Raw genomic sequence first — 21,053 nt, 5'->3', positions numbered from 1 at the left:
CCATACAAATTAAAATATATAAATTTACAGAAATTACCACTCCGCAATACTATTGATAAAACTTTAAACGGACCCATTAAGCAAGCTCTTAATTATTTCAAAACAGCACATGTACTTCGGTAGTTCCATAAAGTTTTAACAATTTACAAACAAATATAATCTTACAAAATCTAAAACAAACCATAACAGGTATAGAATTATACATTCATATACTATAAGTTTGTTTGAGAAATAACAATAAAACATGTACATCTACTAACAAAATACATATACTAAAAAAACAATAAAATTGACATTTAATTAAATGTTAAAATTTAAAAAGATAGAATTACTTACAAAAATTGATAAAATCCGTCGGTAAATCATAACACGGATGCTATGACCACAAAACTTCAAGAAATATAACTTGTTGTGCTGATATGAGGGAGATTTTTGTTTGGGGGGGAGGGGGGGCTGGTTGTTTGCAGATGGGGAGAGTTGGGATTAGGAAGAAGAAGGAGAAATAGGGGAGGAGAGGGTCGGCAGAGCGGACATATATTAACTTTTCCTGACGGTTTCACTGACGGACACTCCGTCGGTGAAACCGTCGATGATTCTGACGGAACAATCGACACGTCACCGTACGGATCTGCCATTTCAAATCCCTCGGTGATTCCGTCGGCAATTTAAATGGTGAACCGGTCACGTCGCTGTACGGGCTGTCTTTTTGAATCCGTCGATGATTCTGTCGGAAAAAATAACCCGCCAAAACCTCCACGTCAGCAACCCGCCTTTTGTTTTTACGACGGAAACTTTTCCGTCCGTAATTCAGTCGGTAACTACCGACGGAAATTTGCCTTCGGTAGTTACCGACTGAAGTACGGACGGAATAGTGTCCGTCGGTAATTTCGACCTCAAATTACTGATAGACATATTCCGTCGGTAAATCCGTTTCTATTTAGCGAATTTCTGGTAGTGTCATGAACCTTTCAAATGACGTGACAAGATGTCTAAAATTTATTCAGATGCAATTCATGCATGTTAATAATTCTTGTTTTTTAAAAAAAAAAAATTACTTAAGGGGTAATCCGAATACAAACTTAGAGTTTCATGGAGTAATTAGTAATATTTTATTAAATATTTATTATATCTATATTAAAAAAAATATATAAATAAAATACAAAAAAAATAAAAATAAAGATAGTTTTATTATTTTTTATATATTATATTTTTTGTTATCTTTGTATCTGTATTTTATCATATCACCATAAAAATTAAGCATTGAGCGCCCATGTGTTACTATAGGCTTGTGCTTACAGGATTATGATTTTTTGAATTTAAACTGGTTTTGCCTTGGAAGGTTGAACTACGGTGACTGTTTCTAGACAGTAGGTAGTTTATTACCATGAGCCTGAACAGTACCGTAACTGACAACTCATAAGCTACCACGTGGCACCATTACTTTTATATCCCCCACTTCTTGTACAGTTCAGATAGATTTCTAGACTGTCAAATCAGGAGCTTGCATGCCAACATAGGCTTGGTTCTTGCAGCGTGGAGCAGCCATAGTTATCAAACTTAACCGATCAAGAAGCTGGGGTCGGATTTTATAGATGAATCTGGATTCACTTCAACCAACTCGAATTAATTTAAATTTTTTTTAAAATTTTAATATTTTATATAAAAAAATTAAAAAAAATTGATGAGAATATAAGTTATACATGTTATAAATAATAAAATTTTAAATTTTTTTTATCTCAAATTAAAAAAATACTATATAACAATGGGAAAAAAACAAAATTCAACTCATTAATCCAATGGGAAAAAAAACAAAATTCACCACCTAAACACTGTGGTGGCTGAGATATTAGAAAAGTCTATTACGTACTTGTTTGTCTGTTTTTTAAAAGCACTTTTAAAATATAAAAAAATAAATGTCATGGCTTAATTTATTGTCGGTGATATGAATGTCCACATGGAGCCACCAGCGTAATCTCTTTTATAGCACCGACAGAATGCAGGGGAAAACATAGCAGTGAAATCCAACTTAATGTTTATGATCAAATCATTCTTGAAGTTTAATCTAGCCATTCAAGTTTTTGACATCAGATTTGTTGTGAGCTATTTGTAAATCTCTCCCTCTCCCTCCTTCTCTAACTTAAATTTAAAATTAACTCATATAAAAATTATTTTAATATATTCTAGTTAATTTGATATATCTATGATATGTCTAAATATAATAATTTTATTTAAGATAATATCTTTTAATATTAATATGATATATGAGATATTGAATCTACTTGAATTTTATGATCTAACATATCAAACTCGTGTTATAAATCATGAAATTAAAAATAAATCAAATACACAAATATTCGTTACCAACACTAATCATTGCTACAATTGACTATAAATTAAAAGATATAAGTAATACATTTTCTTAGCTTTGGCCTTAACTTGGTGGTTAGGAATCTATTAGACTAGCTAGAAAATTTTATGCGAGCATATTAAATTTCTCAATAATCAAAGCTGGAGTTAACCTAACTAGCTAGTTACTTGAAGATTAAAGAAAGAAACAACGTCGAGAGCAAAGGAAAGAGTACTATATATATGACATCGAGTCGAAGAGCTAAATATAAACAAATCGAAAAGAGTGAGAGTGAGAGAGGCTGCATACAGCATCTCAGTATTGCTTCTAGGAAAGTGGCTCTGCTTGCTGCTGCTTGAAGCAAACAATTGCCGTTCTCCAGTACAGGCCAAGGTGCGTGCTCTGTTTTGCTTAATTTGCTCATTAATTAGTTTTGTTTTCTCTCCATCCATGTTTCTTCCTTCCATAATATATATTTGATTCACTAAGACGAACGGTTCAAGGGGAATGTCATGAATGTAGCCTCTCACTCTGAAACTCTAGTTCTTATTTCTTTTGGCTCTTAATTAGTAAGTTTACAAGTGCAACGCTTGAAACGAGCTTTCACCTTTCCTCTGCTTTGAAAGGAAAATTGTTGTTAAAGATACCTCATATATAGAAGTCTCAAATGAACCTCACTGAAAAAATCACCATGAGAAAGCTGAGGATAGTAGCTCCTGCAGGTTAAGGAGGATGCTCCTTTTTTCACGTACTAATTAATTAGTTTTTAGAATTAGACACGCTATTCAATTCATTTTATTTATAGGGACTAATTTATAATTTATTCATTTTGAGAACAAGACTAGAAGTCAGACTCTTGAGAAGCAAATATTAATGGCAAATGTTACTATTGTCTCTGGTTACAGAAGCAAAAACTTCAAACGCATAACTTTTTTATATATATTTTTAGTTAATTCTTTAATTATGAAAATAATCTTAATTTTTGAGAAATTGTTTTTATTGGTCAATAGTGATTCGTTTATCTATCATCAACGCAGCAAATTGCAATAGATGGGAGAAATTCGCTCACCATATTTTTCACTTGGCCAAAATTACTTCGGAGATAATTCTGATCATATTCATTCACCGTACATTTCATATGGCGGAGAGGACTATCATGGAGACTATGCCGAAATTCATCCACCATATTCTTCAGCCGGAGACTACCGTGGAGATAATGCTGAGATTCATTCACCATATTCTTCAGCCGGAGACTACCTTGCAGATAATACTGAAATTCATTCTGAAGCATTGTTTCATCAACATATTTCTGGAAATTCATACAATGCACAACAATTTGTTAAGCATGGAAAAGTAACCCGTCGTGTTATAGGACCTTGGAATTATGAACAAGAGAGTGTTGTGTGCATCTACAGAGTTGGCAAGGCACTTCGCAAATCAAACGAAGCCATGTACAGTCCTCAACAAATTTCTATAGGCCCTATTCACCACGGCAACGAAAATCTGCGTTTAATGGAAAGGAAAAAGTCTAAATACTATGGAGAGTTCTGGAAAGGCAGGGTGTCAAAGGAAAAGGAACTGGAAGGGGCTAAGAGCGAGTTTCGGGCTGCCCTGCGAGAAGATGAAAATACGATCCGCCAATGTTATGAAGATGATTCCCATGAAATTGAAAAATCTGAAGACTTTCTGGATCTGATTCTGTACGATGCTGTATTCATCTTCGAGCTATTCCTCAAGTACAGAGAAGGTAGAGACGAGTTTAAAAAAGATTCTATATTGAAACAACCATGGTTGAGGTTGGCGATTCGACGGGACTTGATTTTGTTTGAAAACCAGCTTCCATTCTTTATTCTTGAGAAATTATATGAACTTCTTCCAGAAAACATTAAAGGAGAACACACGGATTTTAAAGCTCTTGCTTGTTCCTATTTTAAACTCCACCTTTCAAGTGAATTCTCTCCTCATGCAGCACCAATGCCAAAGCATTTCACTGATTTGGTAAGATCTTTACTATCCTTCACTCAAAATGCCAAGACTGTAGAACTAATCAAAAGCTTGCACAGTGCAACCAAGCTACGCCAAGCAGGAGTTAAGTTTAAGGTTCCACGAGAACGTAAATGCTTACTTGATGTGGATTTCCGTAGATTGGGAACGGAGTTTCACATACCACAGCTTGAGATAGACGGCAACACTGAACGTCTCTTCAGAAACCTTATGGCCATGGAGAAGCGTCTTTATCCAGGAGAAGAGTACGTCTGCCATTACATCAACCTATTGAGTATTCTTGTTGTCAAACCTAAAGATGCGAAACTCCTAATGGAAAATAAAATTGTAATTCACAATGACGAAGTTGCAGTGAGGGACCTGATTTACAGTCTTGCATCAGACACGATTGATCGCCATTCCTGTTATCACGACATCTTTACTTCGGTGGATGATTATTATAAAAGCTCCTGGGCCAAAAACCCCGCATACTTTATAGAGGAGTTTTTCGGGAATTTTTGGAAAGGTGTTGGAACGGTTTGTGCAGCTATCCTCCTCATCCTCACTTTGGTACAAACAATTTGTGAGCTCCTTGGCCTGCGCTAGTACTCCAAGCGTGGATCAAGTCAATCCAGAGCCTGTGTAGTTTTATTTCTCCTGTTTGTTGGCTTTTGTTGTGTTGTGCTGTGGATTTTATGTTTCCTGTGCAGTCAATAAACACGCGCGCGCGCGCGCGCGTTCTCTTTGATGTTTTTTTTTTTAATTCTTATCACATGTAACTATTCTTTATATTTTATTTTGGATTTCTCATAATTTGCGTTTAATATTATAGAACATAGTATTTTTTACTTTAAAATATATTAATTTAATATTTTTTAAAGTAAAATACATAAATTATCATATTTCTAAACACTCACATAACTTATCTCTAAGTGTGCGAGGGTGATAAGAATAGGCATCAACAAAAAGACACAAGCATGACTTGTTAATATAATATTTCCTTCCTAGATTTTCAAGGTATGCATATTAATGTCACTTTCTTGGGCTGAAGGTTGACCAAACCAAGATGTGGACACATAGTCTAGGAAATAATAAATAAATAAACTTGAAATAAATAAAATATAATTTTGATTGATATGTAAGCTAGTTTAAAAATATACTCTACTATCCAATAAAAAAATATATTTACACGAGTATAAGAAACTTATGAGAGTATTTTATTAACATAAAAAGAAAAAAAATAAGTGGTCATCAATATTAATAAATCAAACGAAAGAAAATTGGGGTCAACATATTGATCTCGTTTTTACCACACATTGTTAAGTCATTAACAATATTAAAATAGTTTGAATATTAAATTTAGTTTTGATTGATGTAGAAATTAATTTAAAATTATGTTTCATTATCGGATAAAAAATAAGAATTTACAAGAGCTTTTATTAAGATAAAATAAGAAATTGTTTTTACTGGTTATCAATGTTAAGGGTCCACCAATTGATCTTAATTTTTACCCTAACATCGTTAAGTCTCTAACGCTGTTAACTCACCACGCCCATATTTAAGCACGGGTTGATACATGGAGCCTCCCTCTTTCCCATTTCCTTGATCTCTCTCTGGGCAGCTTCTGTGTACTCTGCCCTCTCTCTGTCTCTCGCTCGTAATCTCTGTCTCTCTTTATTGCTTTTGTTATCATTGTTGTAGATCTTGGTCTGGATTCGGACGGGATTAGTCTTTTAATTATTTTCTATTCATGTTCAATAAATTTTTAAAAAACATATATTTTTTAATTATTACGAATAGAGATAGCAACGGACTCGATTTATTATATTTCAAAGAGTTGAAATTTTTTTTTATTATATATGCCACTTCAACTATTATATCACTAATAAAATTATTCTATTTGTATTTTATAAAAGGTTAAAATAAAATTACTTTAAATGTCATTGTCAATTATCAATAAAAATAAAATAATTTTATCGATATAGTTTAGCTGGTATTTTTTTTCACATTTGTTATCTGTACGTAAAATCATCGGATTTTTTTTGCCAACAGCAGAAAAAAAAAATTTACTGACAAGCAGTTTTTCAATAGATAGTTTATGTATATGAATCAGTTAATAAAATATGGAATAATAAAATAAATACCGATAAAATATATCATCATAAATCTGTTAAATGTAGCGCTAGTGTATTTGCATAATTTATAATTAGACAGACTGCCCTCTTGCATGGCAAATATACCACAGGTCAAATCATCATCATGTTGTACTGCTACAATTCTGAGATGCGCGCAGACACAGACAACTGCTGCTCTCCCCTCCTCTTCTTTGCGCCTTTGTCTCTGTTTTGCTGTTGTTAAATCTTCCAACCTGCTACCTTGCCCATATTTGTCACCACTAAATTTTGGACACTGTCAATTTTTAGACATCAATTCGAGTGTATTTTTGATATATCAAATGTTTATTTTATATTTTATTAAATTTTCACAACTTGAGTTTGTTTTGCAAGTCCACATCAACTTTTTTATGCAGAATTTTTGTTTTTTTGGTTCTGTCCTTTATTTATATTTTTTAATTTCAGAAAAAAAATGACTAAAGATTCTAAAAGAAAGAAATAGAACTACGAACTAGCAAAACAAGCAATTCAAAAAAAGTTTCCATCTTAATACAAGTGCGGTGAAATTTCTCAAAACATATGTAGATGTGGATGAGATACGCAATGTTCCCTCTTAAACTAAGGAATAACTGGTGGTCGAATCAATCTATCTGTGTGCTAATTTTACGAATTAAGAAGAAACAGTAAATATATGCACTGATAACAACAGGGGCTTCAGAGGCAGCTGCCCATCCAAAAATACCAAACAGTGCGCAAAATCATACCAAATTACACTGTTAAACGAATATGGTGCCTGCATGATTTTAAAACTGACTACCTCTTCCATGGAAAATATACGAAGAGATTAAATCGTGGTCAATATTACTCTTCATTAAGTCAAAGCTCATACGTACGATATCACATGCAATCAGCCACGAGTAACATGTGCACAAGCATAATAATAGCAGACCAAATGTAGAGCTCCATTCACTAGACAACATGATTAGAGCTTTTTTCTTTCTTTTTTAATGTATATAAATATTTGTAATTGATTTTGACTGTTAAATTAATAATATAAAATGTTTTTTAATTTAATTTAATTGTTTAATGTCAAATTATTTGATCCAAAAAAGCACAAATTACTGAAACACCAATTGAATCACCTACATGTATAAAAATTTTGTTGAGGAATTTATCGATATTATAGATTCATTTTCCTAAGAGAATTACAGAGAGTTCTGATATGTTTGGATATAAACCAACATATTCACCAATATATTTTTATGTCAGTGATTTTGTTGAGGACTTCATTAGTTCTACACAATATATTATCGATGATTATTCCATCAGCAAACCATTGGTTATATTTACCGAAGAATTAGCTAGTAAAATAATGGTTGGCAACTCTTTTTTTTTGGCACCTATATTTTATTGATGTTTTTGTTAGTATTTAAATTACTGATTAAATAATTACCAATAAATCTAAAATCGCTAATAAGGCACTCACCAACAACATATTTATATCGAAACATCCATCAATGATTTTTATAGTGATGAAAATACAACTTTTAGAATGATGGAATATTTTGTCGATGTAAATCAATTTTCTAGTTGTTATTGGAGCTTACAAAAAAAAAAGAGAAATTGGTTATGTAAATTCATTGGAGGTCAGATAAGCAACATCTTAGATTTGGAATAAGCAGCAAGAGATTTCACCAAATAAGAATTCTTGTGTGATTTTTTTGAATAATTTGTCAAAGTGAATTTCATTCCACTAGTTCTTGAATGAATTATTTGATTTATTCAATCTATCTCTAAATTTAAATTAGTAATAATCAACTGTCGCGTGACACTTGTAACTCCACCTTCAAAAAACTCATGCGTAAATCATAATACATGTCAAACAATAATTAATCAATATTAATTTAAATTAATATATAAACCAAATTAAATCTGACAATTTGTTCATACACCATTAGCATAGAATCTTTTGCCAAAAGATAATGGTAATTAGACCATTAGTCTTGGGGTTGGTTACAATTTAGCCCTTATAGTTATTCCTAAAATATTTTATATTAGCTTTGCCTTACCTCCTGTACATAACGTTAAATATCCTCTAACTGTTTTAACAAATGCTTGTGGGAAAAGAAAACTTCACCACCTAAACCCTCCGGTGGCTCCGATGTTAAAAAATCCCATTATCTATTTTGTAGGTCACATATCGATCCCTATCCATTACCCACCACCCACTAATCATTACCAACGTACGGAATCTCTTTACACTACCACTAATCACTGCTACAATTCATTACACACACACACACCTGTGCTTAGCTATGGCTTTAATCTTAGCGATATAATGTCCGTATGGAGTCGCCGACGGAATCTCCTTGTATTACCAATTGAGTGTAAGGGAGAATCTGGCAGAGAGTTTTAGCGTCTCTATTATGAGATTTAGAATCAGAATCAACTTAATGTTGATCAAATTATTCTAGGAGGCTAGCTAATTTAACAATTTAAGTTTTTGAAATCAATTTGTGAATATTTGTTCATCGGAGTAGCTTATGATAACATATCAGAAATGATCTCAATTCAAAAAACAAAGTTATAAGATGAGATTTTAAGAATTATTGTACACACTATTATACTATTACGATTGAATTTGATAATTAATTAAGTTTTGGCTGCATTCAAAAGATTTAAATTTTGTGATGAGTGGATGAAGTAGCGAATGGACTAAATAAATTAAACAATTTATTCAAGGATAATGACGTCAACTTTTTATTCAGACACTAATGGCACTTTAACCAATAGCTTACGGGCTTGGATACAGTTTAGACACCGTTTGTTTGCTGGAAAGTAGTTTTTTTTGGAAAGTGAATTCCAGGGAAAGTATTTTTCGATATTTGGTAGTGTAATAAAAAATAAGTTGGAAAACAATTTCCAGTGTTTGGTAATGTCATGGAAAATGAGCTGGAAAATAACTTATTAATGTTTTATTTTTCTCAAGTTTATTAAAATAATGAGGAACAAATCTTACAAATTAAGAAGTTGAATGAGAATGAAATTGAAAAAATATATAATTTTATAAATTATCTCAAATAAAATAAATAATAATCAAAATAATAGAGATCAAATCTTAAAAAATTAAAAAAAAATGAAAGATGAAGAAATTAAAATAATAATAATTAACATTTCATAAATTATTTCAAATAAAATAAGTAACATTCAAAAGAATAAGGACCAAATTTGATAGATAAAAAATTTCAATAAAAAAATGATAAGGAAAAAGCAAAAAGCAATTATAAAAATAAGGACCAAATTTAATATAAAAATTAAATTTTAATAGATGAAATTGAAAAATAAATATTCAAAACAAATTATATATAGTAATCAAAAGTTTGAGGATCAAATTTGATATAATCAGCAAATAATGACATTTCTAAATTTTTCACAACTTTCAGAAAATGTTTTACGCCCAAATTTTCCAGGAAAACACTTTCCTGAAAACCAAGCCAAATTTTTCTTTAACTGGAAAGTGTTTTCCGTTGACCAACTTTTCTAAAGGCAAACAAACACAGGAAAGTTTGGAAAGTGATTTCCCGGAAACCACTTTCCGGAAAACAAACATAGCCAAAAGGGAAAACACTTTCCTGGAAACTAAACCAAATTTTTCTTTGACTGGAAAGTGTTTTTCGTTGACCGGAAAGTGTTTTCTGTTGACTAAGTTTTCTAATAGCAAACAAACACTGGAAAGTTTGGAAAGTGATTTTCCGGAAACTACTTTTCGGGAAACAAACATGGTCTTAGTCTAGTATTATTATTCCTAAAATATTTTATATTACCTTTGCCATAACACATGTGATAACGTCATATATTCAACTTTTTCTTCAACTCATTTAATCAAATGGGAAAAAAAATATTCAAGATGAAACTAAAAACAGGAGGGGGCTCTAATTTCTCTCGGTTCTTTCAGTTTCTAGTTGAAGTTAATTAATCATGTCAACCCCAATAAATTTTTTTTAATAATTTAATTTTAAACCGACAGAAACCTTGTTAATTAAATAATAGTATTGACTTGTTAATTAAAAAATTCCACCACCTAAACACTCTGGCGGCTCAGATATTAAAAAATTCCATTACGTACTTCATCGTTCACATACACAAATATTCGTTACCAACACTATTCATTGCTACAATTGACTATAAATTACAAGATATGAGTAATGCTTTTTCTTAGCTGAGGCCTTAATCTTAGTGATATGAATGTCCATATGGAATCCAACATCATGTTATATCATTTTTAGAGTTTCATTTAATAAATTAAGTTCTTAGAAATAAATTTGGGACGGTTTGTCTATTAGAGTCTCTCTTAACATGTTAAAAACTATCTTAATTCAAAAAAATTGAATTATTAGATGAGATATTGGTAATGGTTTTAGATGTTGTTCCAACTAAATTTGATAATTAATTGACTTTGAGTTTATCTAAAAGATTAAATTATTGGAAGAGATCTCTATATATAACCTAAAATTTAAGTTATTAAATAATGCCTAAATATTTTTGAACTTGAAACTTTCAGAACACGTTATATATGTATTGTGCTGAAACTTTTTAAATTTATTTAAAATATTATTTGATATGGAAAAATCATTTCACCTAAAAAAACATAAACCGTCGATCAAACTCCAACTTTAATTTTATATTAGTTCACTAACAATCCAAAACTTGGTGGTTAGGCATCTATTAGACTAGCTAGAAAATTTTATGCGAAAGAAATTTCTCAATAATTAATCAAAGGAGTTAACCTAACTAGCTAGTTACTTGAAGATTAAAGAAAGAAACAACGTCGAGAGCAAAGGAAAGAGTACTATATATATGACATCGAGTCGAAGAGCTAAATATAAACAAATCGAAAAGAGTGAGAGTGAGAGAGGCTGCATACAGCATCTCAGTATTGCTTCTAGGAAAGTGGCTCTGCTTGCTGCTGCTTGAAGCAAACAATTGCCGTTCTCCAGTACAGGCCAAGGTGCGTGCTCTGTTTTGCTTAATTTGCTCATTAATTAGTTTTGTTTTCTCTCCATCCATGTTTCTTCCTTCCATAATATTTGATACACTAAGACGAACGGTTCAAGGGGAATGTCATGAATGTAGCCTCTCACTCTGAAACTCCAGTTCTAATTTCTTTTGGCTCTTAATTAGTAAGTTAGCAAGTGCAACACTTGAAACGAGTTTTCACTTTTCCGCTGCTTTGAAAGGAAAATTGTACCTCATAGAAGTCTCAAATGAACCTCACTGAAAAAATGACCATGAGAAACCTGAGGATTTCAACAGGTAGGCTTCCAAAAGGAGTCAATCATGCTTATGTTCATCTAATTCCAAAGATAGCTTCCCCAGTTGGCTTCAAAGATTTCAGGCCTCTTAGTTTGATTCATGGTATTTACAAGATAATGGCTAAGGTTCTTTCTAGCCGTCTGAAAACGGTTATGCATGACCTTATCAGTGAGAATCAAACAGCTTTCTTGGCAGGGAGGCAAATAATTGATGGGTTTTTGGTTGCCAATGAAGCAGTTCATTCCTTGAAAAGACACAGAGTGCCGAGCCTTATCTTTAAGGTGGATTTTCACAAAGCTTTCGATAGTGTGCAGTGGGATTATTTAGAGCAAGTTATGAGGCATATGGGTTTTGGTGAAAAATGGATTAATTGGATCAACACTTGCATCTCCACCGCAAAATTATCAGTGATGATTAATGGATCTCCTTCTAAGGAATTCTTGATGGGCCGTGGGATTCGCCAAGGTGACCCCCTTTCTCCATTCCTTTTTCTAATAGCAGCAGAGGGATTATCTGTTTTGTTTCAAAGAGCAGCTTCAAATGATCTTTTCAAAGGTATCCCTTTTGGAGACAGCTTTTGCCTCAGTCACCTACAATATGCAGACGACACTTTAATCTTCATGCCTGCTAATCTTCATATGGTCAAAACAGTTAAAAGGATCCTGTTGTGGTTCGCTATTTGTTCAGGTTTGCACATTAACTTCCATAAAAGCTCTTTAATTGGCATAAATGTTGGGGAAGATACTTGTGCTAGTATGACATATTCAGTCTTTTGCAGATTTGATTTCTTGCCTTGCTCTTATCTAGGCATGCCTTTAGGATCCAATCCTAAAAGATTGTCTACATGGAAGCCTATTATTGAGAATTTCAGACGAAAGTTGAGCATGTGGAGAGGTCGTATGCTTAGTATGGCAGGACGTATCTGCCTAATCAAAAGTGTCTTGAGTTCATTGCCAGTATATTATATGTCTTCTTTTCTTATGCCGAAAGGTGTCTGTAATATACTAACATCTATTCAACGAAGATTCTTGTGGTCTGGAGTGGCGAAGCAAAAGAAAATCTGCAAGGTACAGTGGCATATTGTTGTGAAAGCTAGAAAAGAAGGAGGCCTTGGGTTGGGTTCTTTAATGTCAAAAAATATATCCATGCTTTTCAAATGGATATGGAGGCTAAACTTACCAGACCATGCCTTATGGAAACAGGTAACAACCCATTTTTACTCCCCAACTTTCGAGAATGGAATCCCAAAATTGCATGGTCATATTTTCCCATTTTGGAAAGACGTTTTGTCAATCTTGGATCCAAACAATGTCATCGGCTTAGTATTGCGTGAAAACATTAAATTCAAGATTGGAGATGGATCCTCCATCCTTTTCTGGTCTGACGTGTGGATAGGATCAAATGCTTTACGTAGCATTTTCCCTAAGCTTTACCAAATTTCTACTTTTCGGAATGGTTTGGTTAATGAGATGGGTCAATGGGTGAATGATCAATGGCGATGGAATTTGGTTTGGCGTAGGAAGCTCTTATCTTATGAAGAGCAACAATATCATCATTTGCTCTCAATGTTGGAGCCAACGATAATCCGACAAGGAAAAGATGACAAACTTATATGACCATGCAATTCTGATGGAAGCTTCTCAGTTAAATCGTGTTGCACCCTAATTGACAATACCTCCTCTGCGACTGATAGAGTCTTCGAAGCCAATGTTTGGATTAAAGGGGCCCCTCCGAAAGTGCAGGTGTTTCTCTGGTTGGCAGTACAAGACAAAGTTAGTACAAGAGCTTTTCTCCATCAACGGACTGTTTTGTCTGCCACACAAGCTTCATGTGTCTTTTGCAGCTCAAATTTGAAAACCTCAGAGCATCATTTTATACACTGTAACTTTTCTAGGAGTGTTTGGATGAAAGTTTTGGATTGGTGGGGTATCCAATGTTGTTTACCGAGAACAATTGACTTGCTGCTTCTGTAGTGGCCCGAAATGGTGCATGGCAAATTCCAAAGATCAGCTTGGAGATTAATTTCAAGTAGTACTATTTGGGGTATATGGTTGCTGAGGAACAAAATTGTTTTTGAGGAGGGAACTATAAACTTGTTTGATTGTTTCTCCACCATCCTTCATCGGGTTGCTATTTGGTTGCATTCTCAAGATTCAAACTTCAATAATACAGGAAATGACCTCTTAAGATTTTCTGATGGCATCAAATTATGGTGTAATAAGAAATCTTAGGTAGTCTTCTTGTTGTTTGCTGTAGTAGATCAGTTTTTTTTTTCTTCTTTTTTTTTTTTATCTCTTGTATTTTTCTTTGGCTATTCGCTTTATGGCCTTCTTAATATATTCTCGATGATTATAAAAAAAAAAAGAAAAGAAAAAAAAAAGAAACCTGACGATTTTAGCTCCTGCAGGTTAAGGAGGATGCTACTTTTTTTACTACGTATTAGGTCGTTAATTAGAAGTAAAATTACACACTATCTATGAATCTATATATAGATCTATGAATCTATAAATCTGAGCTGAAAATAAAAGATGATCGCTAAAAAGACCACAAGTAGGAGCTAGTAAGCTTGTTAGATGAAGAGCCATGGATATATTATAATTTTATGTACTTGCTGAGGGCATTTGATTTTCGTAAAATATTTTATAAAATAATATATTTTATATTTTTCCATGTAAAAAAATTAAAAACAATTAGTTAATTCAATCAAAATCCAACCCTTAACCTATTACCTTTTTTAAAAAAAAACTTTGGTTAAAACAAATCACTTTGATCCTTTATATTTGAATAAAAAAGATTTGGGATCAACTTGGGTCCAGGACTTGCTTTAGGTGGATTCCTTAATCATGTTTTACAATTACAGGGAAAATTACCTATATATTCTTTAAAAAAGAAAAACAATTTCCGCTCTTCTCATGTTTCCTTCCCTTTTCCACTACCTATCTATCCTCCTCTTTTTATTTCCCTCCATCACAACAACCATCGCTTTGTTCTACCTCCTCGTCTCTCACCCCCGCCTCTTTTCCCTTCTCCTCCTTGCTTTTATCTTCTCTCTACCCATCTCTCCTTCCCTTTTCTTTTGCCTCTCCTTCGTCCCCTTTACCTTAAAGACTATTTTAGATATCACATGTAAATTTAACGGATCTATAATTCACGCACTAATTAATTAGTTTTTAGAACTAGACTCGCTATTCAATTCATTTTATTTATAGGGACTAATTTATAATTTATTCATTTTGAGAACAAGACTAGAAGTCAGACTCTTGAGAAGCAAATATTAATGGCAAATGTTACTATTGTCTTTGATTACAGAAGCAAAAACTTCAAACGCATAATTTTTTTAGTTAATTCTTTAATTAAGAAAATAAGTTAACTTTTTTTGTCGTATAATCTTAATTTTGAGAAATTGTTTTTATTGGTAAATAATGATTCGTTTATCTATCATGATCTAGGCAGCAAATTGCAATAGATGGGAGACATTCGTTCACCATATTTTTCACTTGGCCAATATTACTTTGGAGATAATTCTGATATTCATTCACCGTACTTCTCATGTGGCGGAAAGGACTTTCATGGAGATAATGCCGAAATTCATCCACCTTATTCTTCCGCCGGAGACTATCATGGAGATAATGCCGAAATCCATCAAACATATTATTCAGCCGGAGACTATGCCGAAATTCATCCACCATATTCTTCAGCCGGAGACTACTTTGGAGATAATGCTGAAATTCATTCACCATATTCTTCAGCCGGAGACTACCTTGCAGATAATACTGAAATTCATTCTGAACCATTGTTTCATCAAGATATTTCTGGAAATTCATACAATGCACAACAATTTGTTGAGCATGGAAAAGCACTCCGTTATTCTAGAGAAGATTTGAAAGATGAACAAGAGAGTGATGTGTGCATCTACATAGTTGGCGGGGCACTTCGCAAATCAAACGAAGCCATGTACAGTCCCGTGGAAGATGAAAATCAGATCCGCCAATGTTATGAAGTTGGTTCCCATGGAATTGAAGATTCTCGAGACTTTCTGGGTCTGATTCTGCACGATGCTGTATTCATCTTCGAGCTATTCCTCAAGTACAGAGAAGGTAGAGAGAAGTATATAAAAGATTCTATATTGAAAGAACCATGGTTGAGGTTGGCGATTCGACGGGACTTGATTTTGTTTGAAAACCAGCTTCCATTCTTTATTCTTGAGAAATTACATGAACTTCTTCCAAAAAACATTAAAGGAGAACACACGGATTTTAAAGCTCTTGCTTGTTCCTATTTTAAACCCCACCTTCGAAGTAACTTATCTCCTGCAGAAACAATGCCAAAGCATTTCACTGATTTGGTAAGATCTTTACTATCCTTCACTCAAAATGGCAAGTCTGTAGAACTAATCAAAAGCTTTCACAGTGCAACCAAGCTACGCCAAGCAGGAGTTAAGTTTAAGGTTCCACGAGAACGTAACTGCTTACTTGATGTGGATTTCCGTAGATTGGGAACGGAGTTTCACATACCACAGCTTGAGATAGACGGCAACACTGAACGTCTCTTCAGAAACCTTATGGCCATGGAGAAGCGTCTTTATCCAGGACAAGAGTACGTCTGCCATTACATCAACCTATTGAGTATTCTTGTTGTCAAACCTAAAGATGCGAAACTCCTAATGGAAAATAAAATTGTAACTTATTGCAAAGACGAAGTTGCAGTGAGGGACCTGATTTGCAGTCTTGCATCATCAAGCACGACTGATCTCCATTCCTGTTATCACGACATCTTTTCGGCGGTGGATGATTATTATAAAAGCTCCGGGGCCAAAAACCCCGCATACTTTATAGAGGAGTTTTTCGGGAATTTTTGGAAAGGTGTTGGAACGGTTAGTGCAGCTATCCTCCTCATCCTCACTTTGGTACAAACAATTTGTGCGATCCTTGGCCTGCGCTAGTACTCCAAGCGTGGATCAAGTCAATCCAGAGCCTGTGTAGTTTTATTTCTCCTGTTTGTTGGCTTTTGTTGTGTTGTGCTGTGGATTTTATGTTTCCTGTGCAGTCAATAAACACACGGGCGCGCGCGCGTTCTCTTTGATGTTTTTTTTTTAAAATTCTTATCACATGTAACTATTCTTTATATTTTATTTTGGATTTCTCATAATTTGCGTTTAATATTATAGAACATAGTATTTTTTACTTTAAAATATATTAATTTAATATTTTTAAAGTAAAATACATAAATTACCATATTTCTAAACACTCACATAACTTATCTCTAAGTGTCCGAGGGTGATAAGAATAGGCATCAACAAAAAGACACAAGCATGACTTGTTAATATAATATTTCCTTCCTTGGTTTTCAAGCTATGCAAATTAATGTCACTTTCTTGGGCTGAAAGGTTGACCAAACCAAGCTATAGACACATGGTATAGGAAATAATATAGAACCAATAGGAAGAGGAGCATGTCAAGATATTCTTCGCCAAGCATACTTTTCTTCTTCAAAATAATCAGATATGATAAATTCCAACCTCAATTCAGATAAAAAGTAGTGACTGACTTATTATGTTGTAAAATATCCTCAAATTCAACAACCATGATCCAAAATGACATGAACATGGTAAAGCATCGTTTTACAGTAGTGACTGACTTATTATGTTTTAATCAGAGGGTGTAAGAGTTGTGTCACAAGTAAATTAATGATCAAACAGCAGGAAAATATAGAAAAAGGAAGGTTCTAACCAAGGATATCAGAAATGCCTGCAATACGCTAGGTGGTTCTCTACTGACATGGTGATTATTCAGTACATATTCCCGAAACTGTTCCACCATGACTTTGACATTTTCCTAAAGGGATAGTGAAACATGTCAACATAACGACATCATAGAAGAAATACTGCTGCATAATCTTGAGATCAATTATGAAAATAATGATGTTTCCTGATACATGACCCAGCAACTTCCAGCAAATTCATTAGTCCAGAGTAACTATGTTAATGAAGTAAAAGAACCCATCAAAGCAGTAAGCATATCATTTCCCTCACTTTTAATAGAGTGAAGATAGAATTTGGTTAATTGAGTCCTGGCAATGTAAGCCAACTAAGACCAGAGAGAGTTTTCTTCTATTTTTTAAGTTTTCCTTTTTCCTTCTATATGTTACTCAGTGACCCATGAGATTTGCCTCTCACAACCCAGAGAAACACTAGAGGAGATGGAAAAAATAGCAGATCATCATTGTCAGAATGCTAAGAAACATAAAATATCAAACAAATTTTCCTATTTCAACGGATGACAAGGGAGAGGATTTGTGATGCCATTGAGAGAACAAGAAATTAACAAATAAAAATAAAACTCAACGCGACATTTGATGGTGATGATATTCCATTTCAAATAGGAATTGAGTGAAATTGAAATTCAATAGTGCCCAATAATGCAATGCTCTCTAGGCCAAGAAATTCATAGTATCTTTATCTCATTAAGATCTAAAACAGTTATTTCAATCCAATGCCAACAGTAGGGATCATTGCAAGGTTGATGGCTTGAATGCACAAAAAGTAGGGTATTTACCAGATCTTTTCTTCTTTATTTCTATGCTTAAAATCAATTCTGAAACCAATTCAAAGTACTAAGAATAGCAGTAGATAGGCAGACCCAATACACCACATCAAAGAACCTACTGCAGCATTCATGAACAAGTGCTAGAGAAATTAACTTCTACAGAGGGATGAGATGCATGCTGGGAGTTGCAAAATTTCACAAAGTTTTGCTATCTCAGGCTTCAAAAAAAGATGGAGACTCTTCTCAGAATCATCATGCAAGTTCCTTCCTCCATTATACCCAACCATGTCGGCTTTCAGTACTTGTGATAATTTACTAGTCAAATGCGAGAAGTTGGAAACGTGATTCAGTACTTGTGATAATTTACTAGTCAAATGCGAGAAGTTGGAAACGTGATTCGCATCAGTTGTGTTAAGAAGGCCACTTGAACTTGGCATGACTTTACACATCTTATGCACTGGAGCTCCAGAAGTTCCTGCAGAAGAAGAGACATTTTATGAAGATTAATTATAAAAATCAGGGAAATCCGACAATGTTTGCCACCTAATACTCTGAGAAGAGTACCATCTGTGCAAACAGGACAAGGAACAAAACCAGAACAATTAATCAACAGTGAAACTAGCCAGTTATCTATTAAAGCAGCTTTCAGAGAAAGCGAATCAGTGTTATTGTTGGACACTTTATTGCGCTTCTTTAACCTTTTCCTTTCGGAACATGAATCCACAGAATCAGTTCTGCCGCACCCATATGGAGCTGCATCACCATCTTCATTTGAAACCATTTCCGTAGCATCAAAATTCAAGTCGTCAATACTTCTTTTTTGTTTAGAAGACATCACTTGCAACAACTCTTCACCTCAGTATCAACCCCAGGTATCCTATTTACTATCAGATCTTGGCTACCTTCCAGTTTAACTTTCTTTTGTTTCTGTTTGAACAGTTCCCTGTAAGAACGAGCATCCATTCTCTTAATTCCAACCAGGACAGTTTTGATAACAGGTTTGTCACTGTTTCCAACTTCTTCAGTTTCAAGTTGTTTCACACTCTTCTCTTTCTTGTGCTTTTCCTTCATTATTAAAGAGCCCGAGCTTTTACCACACTTCGTTGGACCAGAAGAACTAGATGACGACTGATTCTTACCCTTCTCAGGCCTTCTAGAAGGAGTCGGTAAACTATGTTTCTCAACCAATCTCTCAGATTTCCTCGTAACAGGAGGAATTGGAGGGGGGGTCTGCTTCTCAATACGTTCAGACTTTCTACTACTTGAAGGGCTTGGAGTCAAGTTTTTCTTGAATGATGTTTCTCTAGCTGACTTTCTTAGACCAAAAGTATCATTAGCAGCACCCAAACTGCTTGATGATCTGTTACCAATGTTTCTCCCTTTTATATCATTACTTTCCTCATCCTTACCTTTACGACTAACCTTGGTATCATTTCCCATCCTGCAAGCTGTAAACCACAAACAACAACAACAACATGAGATTCCATTAAATCAACCAGGTCAGGCTTAACATTGATGTTTCACAAGCAATTGACCAAACTAAACCCAAGTATCCCTACATTGGCAAATCAACCCCCCACTCTTCCACTTACATTCAACCCCATAAAAAAAAATTACTATATTTGAAGCAATCTTACAAAAACTTAGACCGGATATTCTTGGAAATTATGAACAACATTCTCATAAAGAAAAAAAATATTCATTATTAGAATTTCCAAGTACAATATTCTCATAAAAGAAACAAAAATTGCCAAAAAAATTAATTCTTAGAATTTCCAAGCAAAAAGTTCTCAAAAAGAAAGAATAATAGCAAAATCAATGAAAGGCTTAAAAGAGATCAACAATGTACAATCAAGGCTGCATGTTCATTTCAATCACTGCAATGCCATTCATAATCACTGAACCACAAGAACTTAACGAAGAAATCAACAGAAACTACACTAAAATTACGCTAAACAAAACCCTAAGTCACTGAAAAAATTACTTTTTCCTTTTTCAATGTTAGATTAAAAACCCTATCAGAAGGAGAGGGGGAAAAGGGGTGGATGAGATTGGAGTTCTAACTTACCGAAGAGAGAATCGTTGGGAGGTCACCGGATTTAGTCTTCCGACGGCATTTGACTGCCGGAGTCTTTAATTGCCGAGTAGAAATGAGTAAAGAGTTGATAAAACTTTACCAATGAACAGGCCCGCAGGGGAGGGGTTAATGATCAATGTCACGCTTTGTACCTGCCCAGTTGGGAGGTTACTTAGATGTTAATCATTAGTCCTTCTACTTTACTTGTATTCAATTTAGTCCAACACTAGAAGGATTGGATTCAGACTTGGTAGCAATCATTTTTTTAAAAACCCGACATGACTTAATGCGTTAACCTCTAAACTAATCCAGATTTTAATTTTAATAAAACTAAAAGAAGAATTAATTTGTTATAATTCGGTAAAAAACTCATGTTGATTCTTGACCCGGTAAAATCCAAGTAAAAATTTTTAATTCTTTAAAAATAAATAATATTTTTATTTTTATTTTTTTAAAATAAAAAAAATAAATTAATCAGTGTTAATTCTAGTTAACACTTCTATGGCCATAAACTTGTTTCAAGACAACCCCAAACCTTTGATTTGGGAGGGCAACCCAACAAATAAACATTGATAGAAATTAGCTTATCAACTCCCGAAATAGTAATATAAAAATCCATATTTAAATTCTGATTTAGAAACTTGATAACAATAGATTGAATTCATATTATCATA

General features: G+C 33.7%; 2 protein-coding genes across 5 annotated transcripts; one reads left to right on the top strand and one right to left on the bottom strand.

Annotated features, from left to right (window-relative positions):
* Positions 1 to 2,420: 2,420 nt before the first annotated feature.
* LOC112325954 (UPF0481 protein At3g47200) lies at positions 2,421 to 16,793 on the top strand. 4 transcript variants are annotated; one of them, XM_052453123.1, is made up of 3 exons: positions 2,421 to 2,740; positions 3,385 to 4,094; positions 15,855 to 16,793. In XM_052453123.1, exons 2-3 carry the CDS (start codon positions 3,398 to 3,400, stop codon positions 16,697 to 16,699), a joined length of 1,542 nt encoding a protein of 513 aa, XP_052309083.1. In that variant the 5' UTR covers positions 2,421 to 2,740; positions 3,385 to 3,397; the 3' UTR covers positions 16,700 to 16,793. The 4 variants fall into 4 exon arrangements, with proteins under 4 accessions (XP_052309083.1, XP_052309082.1, XP_052309081.1 ...); XM_052453122.1 differs by having other exon boundaries at positions 2,424 to 2,740; positions 3,385 to 4,288; positions 16,049 to 16,793; XM_052453121.1 differs by having other exon boundaries at positions 2,425 to 2,740; positions 3,385 to 4,643; positions 16,401 to 16,793.
* Positions 16,794 to 18,187: 1,394 nt separating this feature from the next.
* On the bottom strand, positions 18,188 to 20,556 carry LOC18098521 (uncharacterized). Its single transcript, XM_024601128.2, has 2 exons — positions 20,371 to 20,556; positions 18,188 to 19,750 (listed from the first exon to the last, which is right to left on the bottom strand). Exon 2 carries the CDS (start codon positions 19,740 to 19,742, stop codon positions 19,137 to 19,139), a length of 606 nt encoding a protein of 201 aa, XP_024456896.1. The 5' UTR covers positions 19,743 to 19,750; positions 20,371 to 20,556; the 3' UTR covers positions 18,188 to 19,136.
* Between the last annotated feature and the right edge of the window lie 497 nt (positions 20,557 to 21,053).

Source organism: Populus trichocarpa, chromosome 5 (genome assembly GCF_000002775.5).
Source record: "Populus trichocarpa isolate Nisqually-1 chromosome 5, P.trichocarpa_v4.1, whole genome shotgun sequence".
NCBI lineage: Eukaryota > Viridiplantae > Streptophyta > Magnoliopsida > Malpighiales > Salicaceae > Populus > Populus trichocarpa.
This window is presented reverse-complemented; position numbering and strand designations above follow the sequence as displayed.

Bases quoted from the DNA above. Each gene is read 5' to 3' on its own strand.
- LOC112325954 (XM_052453121.1), top strand. From the start codon at position 3,398: ATGGGAGAAATTCGCTCACCATATTTTTCACTTGGCCAAAATTACTTC. The intron at 4,644-16,400 runs CTAAAGATGCGA...TTGTTGTCAAAC, and splicing joins GAGTATTCTTGTTGTCAAAC to CTAAAGATGCGAAACTCCTA.
- LOC18098521 (XM_024601128.2), bottom strand. From the start codon at position 19,742: ATGGGAAATGATACCAAGGTTAGTCGTAAAGGTAAGGATGAGGAAAGT.